The following is an 18597-nucleotide window of genomic DNA, read 5'->3' as shown; positions in this document are numbered from 1 at the left end:
CAGTTTAGTTCTAATATAAATTGTGCTGAAAGTCTGTAATGAATAAAATTACTATATACAACTCATTTTAGTTTATTTCAATCAAACAAAATTGTGAAATTGATTGCTCCACCCAAGAAATTTCAAGTCTATTTTTCCTAGACTTTAGTGCTAACCACTTTAATGTATATAATTTTTTCTTCTACTTCATAGATTTCAGCCCAAATCAAAGAATCTTTAGAACCAGAAAAATAAATATTAGATTTATTATTCGTTATTAATCTCAACCACTGCATCAAAGAACTCTCTTTAGAGAAAAAAAGAGTCTTGCATCTCATGACATATTCAATTTTTAGCTAAGAGATTCAGCAAAGGAGTAATTCTGTTAGGTGTCCACTTAAATTTGGCAGCACAGGGAATCTCTCCCTCTATATAGAGATATATATACATGTTACTGAGTACAAAAGTTTCTACACTTTCTACCTAGCTTGTGATCAGACTAAAAAATACTGGAATGATTACACACTTATCAGAATGGTTAAAATGAAAAATAGGGACAACACCAAATGCTTACAAAGATACAAAGAAACTGGATCACCTGTACATCGTTAGTAGAAATGTAAGACGGTATAGTCACTCTAGAAAATGTTTAGCAGTTTCTTAAAGCACTAAACATGCAACTGCCATATGGCCCAGCAACTGCTCTCCTGAGCATTATTTATTACAGAGAAATGAAGATTTATGTTCACACAAAAACCTGTACATGGATGTTTATAGCAGCTTTATTTATAGTAGCCAAAACTGGAAACAACTCAGATGTCCTTCAATGGGTGAGTAAACAAACTATGGGACATCCATACCATGGACTAGTATTCAGTAATGAAAAGGAATGAACTACTGATATGCAACAGCATGGATAAATCTCTCGAGAATTATGCTGAGTGAAAAAAGCCAATTCCAAAAGGTTATATCCTGTATGATTCCATTTATACAACATTCTTGAAATGACAAAATTATAGAAGTGGAGAACAGATTAGTGATTGCCAGGGGTTAATGAGGGGGTTGGGGTGAGAGGGAAGTAGATGTGGCTATAAAAAGGCAACACGAGGGATTCTTATGGAGATGGAAATGTTTTGTATCTTGATTGTATCAATGTCAATATCCTGAATGTGAAAGTATACTATAGTTATGTACGATGCTACATTGGGGAAACTGGGTAAAGGGTATATGGGATCTCTGTATTATTTCTTACAACTGTACGTGAATCTACAATTATCTCAAAAGAAAAAGTTTAATTAAAAAAGAAAACCTATGACTACTAACCAGAAAAACCCCCCAAAACTAGGATGACAGAAACTAATAAAATTGTCTGGGGGCCGGCCCCGTGGCGTGAGCGGTTAAATGCGTGCGCTCTGCTGCGGCGGCCCGGGGTTCGCCGGTTCGGATCCCGGGCGCACACCGACACACCGCTTGTTAAGCCGTGCTTTGGCAGCGTCCCATATAAAGTAGAGGAAGATGGGCACAGATGTTAGCCCAGGGCCAGTCTTCCTCAGCAAAAAAGAGAAGGATTGGCATTGGATGTTAGCACAGGGCTGGTCCTCCTCACGGAAAAAAAAAAAAAAAAAATTGTCTGTTTTTACCTGTTGATGTTGTTGTAAGGAAATAATATATGAGAAAGTTCTTTATAAAAATACAAAGTCTTATCACAAATGTTAATTTTTGGTACCATTATTAAACTGTGGTATATGCTGAAGAAAGTATGTACGTCTTAGACTATAGTCTAAACCCTAAAACTTCAAAGCCTTCAAGTAAGCTTTAAAACTTCTCAAATGCCCTACATACTGATGGTTAAATTTTGTCCTTGGTTTTGGCAACAGCACCAAATAAACTGTACTAATTCTATAAAGATCAATAATGACATCTAGAGGAGAAAAGATGTAACTTCCAAAGGAGCATGTATTAGATCAAAAAAATCTGTACATATTGTACAGTAACCACAAACCTAATTTATTTCCAGGCTTCCCCCCACCCCCCAAAAAAATTATGCACATAAGAGATATCTACTTGATGACTTGTACTTTCAAGTATTACTTCAAGTCGCAAAGAGAAGTGGAATGTTTTCATCTGGTATGTAAAATAAATCTCTGCTTTTCCAACAAACTCAAGTATATCCTCCGTCCAAATAAATAAATCGGCTTCTATGCCTCAGTTCATAGAAGTGTAAAACAGAAATAAGTATACATTTTTAAAGGTGGGATGTGAAATTTGGCTACTTACTACTTTTGACTTACAAACAATCTTAAAAGACAAAGAAAACTTAAAAAAATGTTTTTAACTTAAGCCACCAATGATGAATGGAAGTCATATTTAGCTCTCTGAAATAGAATGTTGGTCACAAGACTTTTAATACTTTGAAAGGACATTAAAAAAAACAGACTCTTATAGTGATGGATTCAATTAACTTATCGATCATATGAAGATATGATATGAAGTGCCCACAAGAACATACTAGCTAGGATACAGTTACATGATTGAATAGGTGAAATAACATACTTACAAATGAAATATATACTGTATTTGGGTCTTCGGAGCTCCTGAATCAGATAATCCACATTCTCCTAGAAAAGAAAGAACAACAAACAAAATATGAGAATTGCTTATGTGAAAAAGTAATAAATATCCATTGATTTATTTAAATATTTACTGCGAGTCTACTATGTGCTGAGGTCTAGATTAAGTGTATGTATGTTGGGGAGGTGAGGGCTGGGGATGAAAAAGAGATACATTAAATATAATGATCAGGAATCTATACTATATAATATTAACTAGCTGTGCTACCTTGGCCAAATTAACATTAAAAAATAGGAAGGACACAGATGTTGAAATACAACATAAAATTGATAATAATTCTGCAAATGTGTCTCAAGCTGCTTGTCTATAAATTGTATTCATCTGATAAAAATTCTTATATAGAATATCAAAATATGCCTAGCCCTTTAAAAACCAACTTTCAGGGCCGGCCCCGTGGCTTAGCGGTTGCTCCGCTGCTGGCGGCTCAGGTTCGGATCCCTGGCACGCACCAACTCACCGCTTCTCTGGCCACGATGAGGCCGCGTCCCACATACAGCAACTAGAAGGCTGTGCAACTATGACATACAACTATCTACTGGGGCTTTGGGGGAAAAAAAATAAAATAAATAAAAAATTAAAAAAAAAAAAAGGTTATTTAAAAAAAAACAAAAAAAAAACCAACTTTCAAGAGAAAATATAGTTAATTATATTCACTTTGGTTTTTAACTTGTTGGGCCCTAAACTCTGCACAACTGCAATGTTTGTGAAGTCTTTGCAAATAGCAGCTAAGATTTTTTCTAAAGTTACATTATTTTAAGATAAAATATGAAATTTAGAAGTAAAAAACCAGTTGATTTTTATATAATCAAAACATAAGAATTCCAATCATTGATGTTAGTGCCCTCAAGTCAATTGTGACTCCTAGCGACTCCGTGTACAGCAGAGCTGAACCCTGCCTGGTCTTTTCAAACCATCCTTTCATCTTCCCAAGCCATATCAGACAATGCTCTGCTGCTATTCTTAGAGTTCTCATGGCCAGGCTTTTTCAGAAGTGGGTGGCCAGGTCCTTCTACCTAGTCTGTCTTATTCTGGAAGCTCCACTGAAACCTGTCCACCGTGGGTGATCCTGCACCTGCTGCTATTTGAAACACCAGTGGCACAGTTTTCAGCATCACAGCTACATGCAGCCACTATTTGGCCACAGTATGACAACTGACAGATGGGCGGTGGTATGGTTCGTGTGGTTCGCTGATTGGGAAACAAACCCAGGCCGGGGCAGTGAGAGCACCAAATCTTAACCACCAGACCACCAGGGCTGGCAAGAATTCCACTTGCATAAGATCATAATGCAAGTTTTATCTATTTTTGATCTATAACACATGATTAAATTTCAATATAAATTTGGTCCCCAAACTATACATGATATATCATTTTTTAATGTTTAAAAAAATCATACATTTCCTTACAGAATTAAAAGTAATATAAGCAATACACATTGCTTGTTAAATGAGAAAAAAGTTTTAAAAATTGTCATTTAGATTAAAAAATACATTAAAAATTAACTTCATAATATAATCTTAAGGAAAAATTGTTTTTAAGAACACATTTTGAGTTTGAGAGATTATATATATATATAGCTGTAAAGAGGTTGGCTAATAAAGTGTTAGGAAATGATGGACTAGATGATCTCTAAGATCGCTCTCAGAACCAAAATTTCATGACTAAGAGCTACAAATGTGAAACAATTGGAAACTACTATATTATTAATTAATGTATTCATTAATTCACGAACTATTTATTGAGTATCCATTATATGGCAGGCACTAGGGACATAAGAGTGTGAAAAAGAAGACACCATCTCTGCTCTCATGGAGCTTACTGCTGGTAGGTGAGACAGATACTAATTAATCACACAAACCATATAAAACTTCAACCTTGACAAACAATAGGGAGAGGAAGATGGTGCTGTAAGTGCTTATAAGAGGGGAGTTTGACCTGGCCAGCAAGGCCAGTGAAGATTTGCTTGAGGAAGTGAAGAAGTTCCAGGCAGAGAGAAGAGCCTGTGCAAAGGCCCTGTGGCATGATTTAATACAGTGGACTGAAAGATTAGTGTAGCTAAAAGCAAAAGGGAATGGTTTGAAATGAGGCTGTAGAAATGGCAAGAACTAGACCATACAAGGCCTTGCAGGCCACAATTAAGGAGTTTTGTCTTCATTACAAAAGCAATGAGAATTCATTCAAGGATTTCAAGCGGGGGTGACACGATCAGATTTATATTTTGGAAAGTATATAATGTACAAGCATGGTAAAAGAGTACATTGGGCCGGCCCCGTGGCTTAGCGGTTAAGTGCGTGAGCTCCGCTGCTGGTGGCCCGGGTTCGGATCCCGGGCGCGCACCGACGCACCGCTTCCCTGGCCATGCTGAGGCCGCGTCCCACATACAGCAACTAGAAGGATGTGCAACTATGACATACAACTATCTGCTGGGGCTTTGGGGGAAAAAATAAATAATAAATAAATAAATTTTTAAGAGTACATTGGAGTTGAAGAACAAGACTATAAGGCAAGAGAATATGCAAAATAAGTTTGAAATAATAAAGGAGTTTTAAAGGAGGACTCAGGCTATATTTAGATGATGGATGAAACTGACAGAAGGCTAAAGAACTTGTAATTAGGGGAAGAGAACAAACAGAGGACAGAAATGAGCACGTGGAGGGATGATAAAAAGGTCTAGTTGGCTGTAGTTGAGCAGCAGAGGTACGACATAGGAGGTTGGATACATAAGGGCAGACCAGACCTGCTAAAGGAGGGTTTTGAGGGCTGGGCTACTAAATATAGATTTAGTAATACAAGTAAAATTGAGCCATTATAGGTTCCTGAACATAGATGTGAATAAAATGATAAAGACTTACAACACTGATATAAGTATGCAAGTATATAAGACTAATCGGCAATGGTGTTCAGTGTGATAGGTATGGAGGTTAATCCAGGAATGAAGTGACGTGGGTCTCTGTTAGGGTAGTTAGCGGCTTTGGAAGTAGCTGAGAACCTAAAAGATATCTTGAAGGAAAAACTGGCTGTAAGGAGTGAACTGAAATGTGGAAAGGAGGAGAGTCAAGGTCATAACTCTGATAAACGAGGATAATTATGATGCCACAAATGATGATAATACACATTTATTTTCCCTTAATGCTTTCAGATCATAGTGTTCTGTATTTGCCTGGGCAGATGGCAGCTCAGTTTATGTAGTACCTTCGTAGGTCGAAGAAAACAAATTGCTTTCAGGTGTTTCATGATTTCTCGATTTTGAGAATCAATGCGTTCAAAAAGGTATACTTCCTTCTGAAGAATCTCCGATTGTGTGTATACCATACTCACTATGCCAGTCTGTAAAGAAAAAGAATTAACTAATCTTATGCTAGTCTAGAATAATAAAAACAAGCAGCAATACTTATGACTTAAAAAAAATTTTCATTACTACTTAGCTGGATAACTTAAACACTAACATATGTAATAACACTTACTTAGCATCCGAAACATGTAGGTAACGTACCAGAATGAAAAACATGCTTTCTCTGAACACGGACAATCCATAAATTTCTCCCCAAATTTTTTCCACCATCTTAAAGAGTTTTTTTTTCCAAATTCTGTGACCAACAAATAATAACCTATCATCTCAGCTTGAGCCCCAACAGCTGTACTTTGAAAACACAACGCTGAGTGGAAATAATAGGACCATCCCAAAGTCTTCTATGTGCTCTCTCACATATTATTTCTTGGCAGGGACATTTAGAAAAGGATTTCTGATTTCAATAAATCGTTCCGGGTAGAAGAAGAAATCTCTGGTAGTAGTCAGAACCATTTAGGCTGAAAACCTACTGGGCAAGTTTCATACAACCTTTCAGTTCCACACAGAACTGACCCTCATTAAAAAGCTCTTTAATGAATTACTAAATCCTACAGTGGAATGGGACCAGCTATTGTAAGGGAGGGTGGGTTCCCTCACAAACAAGAACTGAGCAAAAGCAAACTCACCGTCTCTTTATCCATGAGAAGTACTTTCATACCCGGTCCGCTGTCCTCTATCATTTTGGAAATGTACTGCTTCACAGCAAAAACCACATTCATGGTGGCGAATTGACAGCTTAACCCTATAGCCCTTCCCACCCGCTCCCCTCTGGTTACATTAACCCCCGGTCTTTTAGCCCGGTCTCAGCCGCTTCCTCCCCGCCCGGCTTTGGCTTCCGGAAGTCCGGGCGGCCGCGGTGCTGGGAGTTGTAGTTCCGCTGCGCGTGCCGGGGGACCATGCCTCTGGGCGGGATGGCAAAGTCCGGCTGAGACACCCTGGGCCGCCACACCCAGACGCGATTCTCTACCCACCTCCAGCCTGGAGGTGTTGGAGGCCCGGACTCTCAGACCGCTCCCGGCCCTTGGTCCGGGATGCCCCGGCTGGGGCCTGAAGCTCTCCCCAAGCTGCTGGCTTGGGGAGAGCGTGGCGGCTCGCGGTGTGGAGGAACTTGGCGTAAGGCTGGCTCCGAGGCAAGAACCACAGAGCGTGGCCGTGGTCACTCTTTGCCATTAACGCTTTCTCGGGCAGTGAAGGATGAAGGGAAGAGAGGTGGCGTAATGCCCCCGGACACTCGAGACTCGGAGGGACGGCTGTTGGTGAATCACACGCGGTGTCTGCTAAGTAGCGGCGGAGATTCGTTTTCCTCGGCCTCTTTGGGTCCTTGACAAGGCGAGGATAGTGCCCTTGCGAAGTGAGGCCGGAGTTGGTTTTCCGAGGACGGGGGGGGCATGGGAAATTGAACAGATATTTGTTGAATGACTGAACAAAGGGAACGAACGCCCTTTAGAGATGTTTTGGGAGAGGCCTCAGATCCCCAGGAGGGCCTGGAGCTGGGATCGGCCGCCGAGACTCGCAGCGCGCGGGTCCCGCGCAGCCCCAAGCGACCCGGGTTCGGCGTCCTGGGCGATCGGACACCGCGGGCTCCAACTAGCGCGGGCGCTGGGGACCTGCGACGCTGGAACTGCGGGCAGGAGCCGAGTCAACAGGGTCTGAAGTGGGTAGGGAGCACGTATCCGGTGGGGCCAAGGCAAAGTAGCGTGGGGATTTTAAGGGAAAATGCACAAATCTTGATTTAAGAAAGGACAAAAACTTAGCAACAAAATGAATCTTAAAGCCATCAACTTCTAAATGTCTGTATTTGTGTTTATACCCCGCAGGTCTTTCCATCAGGCTCTTTCTCGAAAAGGAGGGTAAATAGTTTTCGCACCTTTACTATGGGGAATTGTAAAATCAGGAACGTAACAAGAAACAACTGCAAGAATTCAGTGACTGTAATTGCTTGTAAATATTTCCACCAAAATAATGACCAGTGTTTGTTGGGGTCAGTTTAATCAGTAAGTTCAACATTACCAAATCAATCATTCTTTCATTATATTGTAAGAAGCATATGATTAAAACTAGACCCAGAGCACGCTAACATTCATCTGGCTCTTAAGATTACTTTATAAAACGTTATATACAATTTTCACATTCTTTAAGGGAGGTCAGAAACCACTTGAAATATAGATTTTTATCATCTTTGAAATTGTGAAAATTATTTTCTCTCTTTTTCAGTTTTACTTCCAAGTAAATAAAACTTCCCATTGGGCATTTTTTCTATTTTTGAGATATGTGTTCAAAGAAAAGTTATGGTGGAATGAAAATGAGAATCTTTAAATGGATTCAAATGAGAAAAATCTAATGTTATATAAAAATTCTATTCTTATCAATTTAAAATGTTCATATATTACAGAAAACAAACCAATGCTAATGAAAAATGAAACACCTGCAAATCTTGTAAGATACCAATATTTGAAAATTCACCTCCACTCTCCTGTGTCGCTTAGTTTTTGTTTTCTTACCTATAATTTGGACTTTTTTTTTTTTTTTTTTGTGAGAAAGATCAGCCCTGAGCTAACATCCATGCCAATCCTCCTCTTTTTCCCGAGGAAGACTGGCCCTAAGCTAACATCCGTGCCCATCTTCCTCCACTTTAGGTGGGACGCTGCCACAGCATGGCCTGACAAGTGGTGCCTCGGTGTGCCCCTGGGATCCAAACCGGGTAGCCAGCAGCTGAGCGAGCTTAACCACTATGCCACTGGGCTGGCCCCTGGACTTTAGTATAAGATTGTTTTCCATTTTATGTATTTTTTAGAAAGAACAAGGAGAGAAAAGCTTGTCCTTGAAATTTGTGCTTTTTTAGACAGTAGTCAATCTGTAAGTAATACATGGAAAGAAACTGCATCCTTTTGATTATTTATACTTGGACAATTATAACAGTTTAAAGGAGGAGGAAAATGCCTGTTTTGACAAGGCTTACTAATATGTTCCATTGCCTGTGAAATTCCATTGATGTCAGTGGCATATACATTGATAAGATGTGGTATGTAAACATTTTGTACAAAATAGTTATTATATATTTAAAGTATGCTGTGATGGTCTGGAAATTTGACAGCCTATTTCCTTTCTGAAGAAAACTACAAAAGCCATTTAAAATGTCTCCAGATTAAGAACTTCTTTCTATCCCCATACCTCTAAAAATAGGACTGAAACTAATGATAAAGTCCAAACTCTTGCTTTGTGACTCATCCATGATAAACTCAGAGTGACTTGTTTTGTTGTAGGCAAGATACAGCAAATTCAGAAGCCAAATGAAGTACCTTACCTATTTTTTTTTATTTAGGGTGTAAATAAACTGTAATAACAAGAATATTTTCAATAATAAAGACTTCAAATTTAAAAAGTAGATCATGACATTCTTCAAATATGAATGATTACATCAATTATAAAATTTTCTGATTAAGTTACTTGAAAAATTTATTTTCACTAGGTCTAAGAAATCTGCTTTTAGGATAGAAAACAGGAAGTTAAAATAATATAGTATTTACATTTGTCCATTTTGTTAAGACTTGTAAATATGTATATAAATGAAATAATCAGTAATGATTACCTGAATAAATACATATGCTTTAGCTTCCTACAAAGTATGTCCTATTTAGAGGTTTAACTACCCATTTTATATTTAATCAAAATCCTGTTTTTCCTCCATAAGAACGCAAAGCTTGATATAAAACAAAGACTGTATAAATAAGCTTCCATATAATTATAATAACAATATGGCCAACTCTTAGTTATCTTAGATTTTTAATTGTCTACTGTTCTCCTTGATGCTATGTGTTAAAATTTGCCCAACAAACCCTGGACAGAACGAAAGTAAAGATGGAATTCAATGAAACTCAAATTAATTAGATTTCCTACTTGTTAGCAATTGAAAAAATATTTGGAGAAAGAATGCAGTATTGCTAGTGTCAGACAACCAGTCCTTGTGCCATGTTCTTAACCTCTCTAACCATTTCCTCATCTGATAAATGGTGATAATATAATCTGCCTTATGAACCTGTGAGAATTAAATGAAATAATGCAGAAAAAAATGTGCCTGGCACATATTAAATGTTCAATAAATATCAGCTTTAATTATTTGAAATCAAAAAGTAGACAGGCCTTTTAGCATATTTTTTGCTTATGATGTATTTAATCCCCTTTGATAAGAAAATTTAAAAATAGAATCAATTTCAGTATTTGTAAACTATAGCTTCCAATATAGTTTCCATAATAACTTTATCTTGCATTACTATACAATAATAGAAATATTAATGGGAAGATTTGGCCTGCTCCATCATAATTTGTAAAGCATACAATTTTCACAAAGACAAAACTTAGGAAAATTATGCTTCAAGTGATTTCAGAGGCTTAGTGTCTACCAGCCTCAAATCAAACAGAATTTGTTAGATTTTTGTCATAGTTGGTGGTTTAGTACTGAATTTTGTGGTAGCAAAAGCACTGACAAGCTTTACATCACTAAGTGAAAATTATTTGCAGGGTCACCCTGTGGCATAGTGGTTAAGTTCAGCACGCTCTGCTCTGGTGGCCCAGGTTCATGGGTTCAGGTTTGGATCCTGGGTGCAGACCTACACCACTCGTCAGCCATGCTGTGGCAGCGACCCACATATAAAGTGGAGGAATATTGGCACAGATGTTAGCTCAGGGCTAATCTTCCTCAAGCAAAAAAAGAGGAGGATTGGCAATAGATGTTAGCTAAGGGCAAATCTTCCTTAGCAAAAAAAAAAAAAAAAAAAAAAATTGCATGGAGGGTTCTATCTGCACATTCAGTAATTTCAGTGATTCCACCTTTTTGGTGGTGATGTTAACTTTGATCACTTGGTTTAGGTGGTGTCTGTTGGTTTCTTCACTGTAAAATTACTATTTGTTTCCTTGTAATTAATAAATATCATATGGAGAGATGCCTTGATGTGTGAGAAATATCATATTTCTCATCATACTTGCACCTGCGAATTTTAACTGGAATCCATTGATGGTTCTTGCCTGCAACAATTGGTGTTTACCTAGTGGTAATTATTTTCCTCATTCCTTCTATAGTTATTATTTGGAATTCTTCCATAAAAAAGAGCTATCCTTTTCCCCCATTTATTTATTTAGTCAATCGTTTATTTATGTCAGTATAGACTCATGGATATTTAAGAAAATTATTACTTTAAATAGGAAGGATATATAGAGGTTGAGAGCACAGGCTCTGGAATCAGGTGACCTGGATTTGATTATTCTGGGTGCTAATTGCAGGCCTTTGTCAAGCTATGTAACTGCTCTGCACCTTAGTTTCCTCATTTGTAAATGGAGAAAATGGCCCCTATCGTAGTTTGGTGCGAGAATTAGGTGAGATAATACATGTAGTCTTTAGCCTAGCTGTAATTACTTTTCTTAGCAGATATTTTGTACTGTGCTTAGTTTTACTATTTATGTTTCCCCACCCACAAACTGAATATAAAAATATTTGTCATGTGCTTGCCTCCCTGAGAAATTATTATAATTCACAAAATGAATTTAAAAGTGCTTTGTAGGGGCCGGCCCTGTGGCTTAGCCGTTAAGTGCCTGTGCTCCGCTACCGGTGGCCCCGGTTCGGATCCCTGGTGCGCTGCGACGCACCGCTTATCCGGCGGTGCTGAGGTGGCGTCCCACAAACAGCAACTAGAAGGATGTGCAACTATGACATACAACTATCTACTGGGGCTTTGGGGAGAAAAGGGGAAAAAAAGGAGGAGGATTGGCAATAGATGTTAGCTCAGGGCCGGTCTTCCTCAGCAAAAAGAGGAGGATTAGCATGGATGTTAGCTCAGGGCTGATCTTCCTCACACACACACAAAAAAAGTGCTTTGTAATGTTAAGGAGATACGTAAGTTCTTGTTTCTAAAATCATATATATATATATATATATATATATATATATATATATATAGCTGAGATCCCTTTTATGACCATGATTTTGTTCTTGGGCTGTTGTTTGTGTTAGAAATGTAGATAATTATAAAATGTGATGGAATTATTTTTAACATTTTAGATGTTTCAAGAGAATAAGCAAGCTGTATGAAGTAAGTAGCAGAAAATGCATGTTCAGATAAATCCTTAAATTCCATTAGTGGTAAGGGAGTCTTAATTATAATATTTTTTATATTGAAATAATTCCTTTAGAAATGGCTCGATATTGACTTGATCAAGCATTTGATCAGGATCACTTGTTTTTCTTCACTAGAAAGAATATTTAATGTTGAAAAAATAAGATACAAAATATTTTGTTTACACATCTTTCCATTTGAAGCAAATGAAATTTAGTGTAGGATGTTGTTATTCAAGATTTCTCTTAATAGTATTAATAAACAACCAAAATTTATTGAGCTTTTACTGTGTGGTGAGCCCTTTACAAATATCTCAATTAACTTTCGCAACTTTCCTTTGAGGTGCATGTCATCTCCATATTACAGATAAACTGAGGTTCAGAAAAGTTGAATAACTTTCCTAAGCTGACACAGAAAACAGCGAATTGAGAGAAGCATATCTTTTTCAGTGGGCATTTTACCGTATGTTTCTTTAAACACATCCTTTTTGAGAAAGTAGACGGTCATTTCTTTGAGGATACAGAATGTTTTTTTTACATCCTTTTCACCTAGCGCAGTGTCCTGTACATAGAAGATACCCAATAAATATTTGATGTTGGTGATACTCATTGCTGGGCAAACTGCTACAATGGCATGTTAAATAAAGCGTAGAGTCTTACATGGACAGAACAAAGAGATCAATATACTTAATTAGGTGATTCACACCAATAATTTTATTGAATGATATGGAATAAATTCTGGGGAAAATATCATGGATTTTCCTTCCAAACTTCCAGGTAAATTACAGGGATGTAAACTTGACCGTTTTGGTGCTCTTGTAACAAATGACATGACATTTGTTTTTTCTGACTATCTGCTAGCAGTGATTAAAGAGAGGATTGATTTCGTAGAATTATTGGTTAAGAATTTACTTGAGAAAGCATCAGCTTTTAAAGAGTATTTAATTTAGCTTTGAATTTTTCACTTTTCAGGCAGAGGGCGCCCTTGGACCACCAAGAAGGTGTCAATAATTAATAGGCTCTTTGTAACATAGGGTGCTCGTCCGCTGAGTAATGGTTACATGAATGAGGGAAAATGCATTGTTTTGGCCAAAATAGACTACAAAATGCTTTAATGTTGAGTTTAATCTGTTTTTGGCTTTAAATCTTATTGAATTGTTGCATGAATGTGAATTGTTAAATGAATATGAATTGTTGCATGAATTGTAAAATGCTTTATAATTTTTTCACTTCTTAAGGAACTGGATAAAAGTAATTGCTATAAGGTTCAAATCAACAAGTGTTCTAATTTGGGAGATTAGTTTAATAAATATCGAGTAACATCTAAAATTGGAAGGGTGTGTATCTGATTATAACGTCTATTCATGTCTGATTGCAATTGACAGTCAATCTGTCAATATGAATATGTATTGGGCCATGTACTGAGTGCTTTCTGTGCATTATTCTCACAACAACTCAATGACATAAGTAGTGCACTTACCCTCTTTTTAAAAATGAGAAAATAAAATCTTAGAGAGATTACTAATAAGTGACGCCAATCAGTGACAAAACTGGGATTTGAACCTGGAGGTGTGAACACCAGAATCCATGCTTATACCCAGGAGACTATACTGCAAATGACAGTTTCCTCTGTTCATGGTACAAAATATTCAATTAATAGTGAAGCTGGGCCGGCCCCGTGGCTTAGCGGTTAAGTGCGCGCACTCCGCTGCTGGCGGCCCGGGTTCGGATCCTGGGCGCGCGCCGAGGCACTGCTTCTCCAGCCATGCTGAGGCTGCGTCCCACATGCAGCAACTGGAAGGGTGTGCAGCTATGACATACAACTATCTACTGGGGCTTTGGGGGGAAAATAAATAAATAAAATCTTTAAAAAAAAAGATAGTGAAGCTGGTTTTTTCCACTTTAATTTCCAGTTATCATTGAAAGAATACAGCAACATCTAGACTCACCACAGCCTAATTTAGGAATAATATTGGGAATTAGACTTTTTATTTCCTAGTGATGTAGTAATTTAAACTCAGATTCTATGGAATGATACAATTCCTGGTCAGAGGAACGCTCAATGAAAGAGTACCATGATGGAATGAAACAAACACTGAATTGAGAGCCAAGTAATCTGATTTATAGTATATTTTACTGCTAGTATCTGGATGACCTTCAGAAATGATTTAAACTCACCAGACCTCTGTCTTTCAAATGAAAGAAATGGACTTGAAAACCTCAGTTGATGAATCTATGAGTTTTATATTTTGCATATGGAAAATTTTCTCCTTGTTTTATATCTGCATACTGTACATGTCTTGTTCAATTTCCAGGAGCAGTATAAATCTAACAGTGTCAGGCATCTGCTTTAGCACTGTTATGGAGACCCCAAAATGGTGTAGGGCATCTAGTTCTCAACATTGGTTACTAGAGCATTGGTGGAGGGTATTCATTCTTGCAACAAGCATTTATTGAACACCTACTATGTGCTAGCTGTGGAAATACATTATTGAACAAAACAGACAAAATCCCTAATCTCGTGGAGTTTACAATCTAGTGAGGACAATCAGACAAACAAAATAAGTAAAATGGTAATTAGATAGTGATAAATTCTATAGAAAAAAACAAAAGGTTTAAAGAAGGGAGATGGGGGAGTATTGGGATGTGTAAGGTTTGCAATAATAAATAGAGTGATCAGGAAATTATTCACTGAGAAGTGGACATTGAGCAAAAACCTGAAGGAAGTGAAAGGAATAAGCCATGTGGTGTCTAAATAAAGAAACTTCCAGGTAAAAGGAAGAGCAATTGCAAAACCCTGGAGGTGGGAGTGGCCTGTTCATAAAAGAGCAAAGTGGCCAGCGCAGCTGGAGCTGAGGCAGTGAGGGGAAAGATAGACAATGGGGAGCAGTTTGTGTAGGACCCTATTGTGAGAGCGTTGACTTTTGAGTGAGATGGGAAGTCACTAGAGAGCTTTGAGGAGAGGGTCAGTTTGGCTGCTGGGTTGAGAATAAACTGCAGAGGGCAAAGGCAAAAAGGGAGACTGGCTAGGAGCATTTACGGTAATTCAGGTGAGAGATGGGAGGTCTTAGGCCAGGGAGGTGGAGACGGTGAGAGTGTGGTTGGATTCTGGAGATTGTGACAGTATTAGCTGATGGTTTGGATGAAGGATATGTGAGACAGAGAGGAGTCCCAGCAAGACACCAGGTTATTAGCCTGAACAACTAGCAGGATGAAGCCGCCATTAATGAGACGGAGAAGACTGCAGGAAAAGCAGGTTTTGTGGGGGAAGACTGCCTTTCCCCCTTTGATTTCACTGTTACTGCATCACCCATGTGCCACACTCCTGGAACTCTGCGATAGCCAATTTTTAGCTGCTTCCTTTTCCAATCCATGCTGTATGCCATAGGAATTAAGACTAGATTTTTTAGACCGGGGAAAAGTGAATGCTAGATCGATATCCAAAAGTTAACCATACTTGGCATTTATTTTATTTCTAAAATAGGGGTTTGCCTTTGCATTTGATTGTTTTTGAAGTTGTTTTTAATGGTTCAATGAACTCTGAATAGAACTACAAACAATATAATTATTTCGTCTGCTTTATTAGAGATGCTTTTGTAATCACGTTAACTTTATTTAACTGAATAAGGCTTGTATCTCTTCTTTATAATTGATGTTTATACCTTCTATAAGATAAATATAAAGCCTTTTTGTTCACGTTTTTATATTCCTGAGGACTTGCTGTAAGATTGCAGGGAGTTTAAAAATTGGCACTGGAGTGGATTTGTATTATTAGTCTGATCTTAATGTTATAACATACTGATCATGCAAAATGTATAATTGGTTTGTTTTTATTATTTAACATATGCAGGACTGTAACATCACAAACCGGAGAAGATGACATAAGGTACAAAAAAGCAAGTAAGTTACTATGTAATAAAAACATTTAATCCTGATAGTAGTCAAGTTCTCTGGAAAATAAGTTAACTTTCTCAATACTTTTTTGTCTGCTTTTCCAAAAATTTCCCTCAACTCCGGTGTGTGTTTGTTGAATAATATTTCTGATTTTAAGAGTTTGAAAACAAATATGTTATCTTTTTCCAACTAAAATATGAAATCTGAGTCTAATAATTCTTGATACTCTTATTGATCTCCGTGGCACCACTGGATAATTTTCTGTTTAGGGACCTTGGCTACAACTACTACATAAACATAGTGATATATAATTTATCTATTGTAATACTGAGTTTCTTTTTTTCTATCAGTTTAAAGGCACGCAATTAAAGAACCATTTTCACAAGTTAATACATCTTGTCTCTGCTTCATATTTTAAATTCAATTTTTTACCTTTGTGAAGATGGAAGGAGTAGATGAGTTATTTTATAGACAGATTGTAATATTGGGTTGTTCTATAATTTTATTTATTTATTTTTTCCCCCAAAGCCCCAGTAGATAGTTGTATGTCATAGCTGCACATCCTTCTAGTTGCTGTATGTGGGATGCGGCCTCAGCATGGCTGGAGAAGCAGTTCGTCGGTGCGTGCCCGGGATCTGAACCCTGGCCGCCAGCAGCGGAGCGCGCACACTTTACCGCTAAGCCACCGGGCCGGCCCTGGGTTGTTCTAAATAGTTTTCTTTGCCATGTATCCTTTACCTTTAGGTAAGCAATGAATGAGTTTATTTGGTCATTGCACATCTGATTTAGATAATAGTTTTGTGTTTTTAGCTCTTAGAATGGGGTTAGCCATCACATATATGTGCAGAAATAAACTAAACCTTTAACAACTCTTAAATTTGAAAAAATATAATGGTGTGAGATTTTATTTACTCGGACCAATTTTTACATACGTTGTGTTAGATCACCAAATATATTTGAATCATTGATTATGAAGAAATAGGTGTCCAATATCATCTGGAAATGTTATAATGATTATAACTCGTACTGAGCTCATGAACCTAAAATTAGAGAATCTTAAGAATCCTAAGAGTTGGAAGGGAATGTAGAAATCATCTGACCTGACGTAAAAGTCTCTGTTCAACATCTCTGGCACAAAGTCATCCATTATCTGCTTGGATATGTCCAAATAGGAGTCAACTCACTAATTCACGAGAAGGCTATTCCATTTTTGAAGAGTTCAAATTGTTAGAAATCTATTCCTTATATTAGAGCCAAATCTATCTCCTTCTAATTTTTACCCTTTGGACTTACCCTTTAAAAACTACATGGAATAAATCTGAAGTATCTTTCATATGAGTGGCATCTCTTGTGTTCTCCCCACCAACTCTTTTTTCTAGCTTTAAATATCCTGTCTTCAATGTTCTTTACATGACATGGTTCCTAAGACCTTCTTACCTAGTAGACTTGCTCTGAACTGACTGAAGCTTATCAGAGTATCATGTAGAACAATAGTTTAACAAAAAGTTCTATGTGCTGGAATAGACTTACCTGGGGTGCTTGTTAAAAATGGAGATTCCTGAACCCCCACCCCCGGAGATTCTGACTTAATAGATCTTAAAGGGGCTCTGGAAGCTATACTTTAATTTGTACAACATGGTAATTCTGATGCAAAAGGTCTCTGGACCTCCCTTTGAGAAGTACTGTTTCAAAATGTAGTATTAACAGATCTCTGAATTCCTTGCCAAAAGGCCTCAGCTGGTGAGAAAGACAAATGTATAAAATGACCCTTACAAGGCAGAGCAGGGTGAAATGAGTGTGGGGGACCACAGGCTAGAGAGGGCATGCTGATCTTTAGCCCAATGGATGGGACCCATCTTGGGGGTAGTCTGCCCTGAAGTAGGAGACTGGTTCTCTGGGTAGAAATGAGTGTGAGGGGAGGGGTGGGAGGAAAAGAATATATACTGCCAACAAGTAACTAAAAAAATAACGATTTGCTTGTGAGGTAAAAAGAACTCTTGCAAATAACTTTGCGTTGAAAGAAAATCAAAATTGAAGTTAAAGACAATACTGAGAACATTACATAGCAAAACTATAGCATACAGAAAGTGTATTAAACAGAAAATGTACGGCTTTAGAAATGCACTTAGAAAACATGGAAGATTGAAAATCAATAAACCAAATATTAAACTCAATAAGTTAGACAAAGAACATCAACAGCAGCTCTAAAAAAAGTAAAAGGATGGAATTAAAAGAGATAGTGAAATTGAAACAAACAATAAAAAGTATACTTGATTAGTATATCCAAAAACTGATTCCTTGAAAGATCAGTAAAATAGACACATCTTGGGCAAGTTTGATAAAAAGAGAAAGATGGAGAAGGAGAGCAAATACAAAAAGCAACGTTGGGGATGAAAAGGGGACATAATCACAGAAATAGTGAAGATTTACAAAGCATAAAAATGTGTACTCACTTTATAGCAATAAATTTAAAATCTAAGTGAAACAGGAATTTCTAGGGAAATACAAGCCAAAATTCACTCAAAAAGAGGTAGAGAATCTAATAGTCCAATAACTGTAGAAGCAATTGAAAAGGTAGTAAAAGAAATGTATTTAAAAAGGAAAAGAGCACGACAGTGTGAATATACTTAACTCTCCT

At 37.5% G+C, this 18597-nt stretch overlaps 1 protein-coding gene across 1 annotated transcript in view; it reads right to left on the bottom strand.

The window, feature by feature from the left end:
• The window catches only part of VPS45 (vacuolar protein sorting 45 homolog), a 59945-nt gene extending 53204 nt beyond the window's left edge, over positions 1–6741 (bottom strand). Inside the window, exons 1-3 of the mRNA XM_058539022.1 lie at positions 6586–6741; positions 5803–5937; positions 2537–2597 (exon numbers count right to left, since the gene is read on the bottom strand). Of these exons, the coding sequence (XP_058395005.1) occupies positions 2537–2597; positions 5803–5937; positions 6586–6678 (289 nt within the window). The 5' untranslated portion in view covers positions 6679–6741. The remainder of the gene's footprint in view (positions 1–2536; positions 2598–5802; positions 5938–6585) is intronic.
• Between the last annotated feature and the right edge of the window lie 11856 nt (positions 6742–18597).

The sequence above is a fragment of the Diceros bicornis genome, chromosome 4 (genome assembly GCF_020826845.1).
Source record: "Diceros bicornis minor isolate mBicDic1 chromosome 4, mDicBic1.mat.cur, whole genome shotgun sequence".
Classification (NCBI taxonomy): Eukaryota; Metazoa; Chordata; class Mammalia; order Perissodactyla; family Rhinocerotidae; genus Diceros; species Diceros bicornis.
Note: the sequence above shows the minus strand (reverse complement) of the source record. Positions and strands in the feature narration are given on the sequence as shown.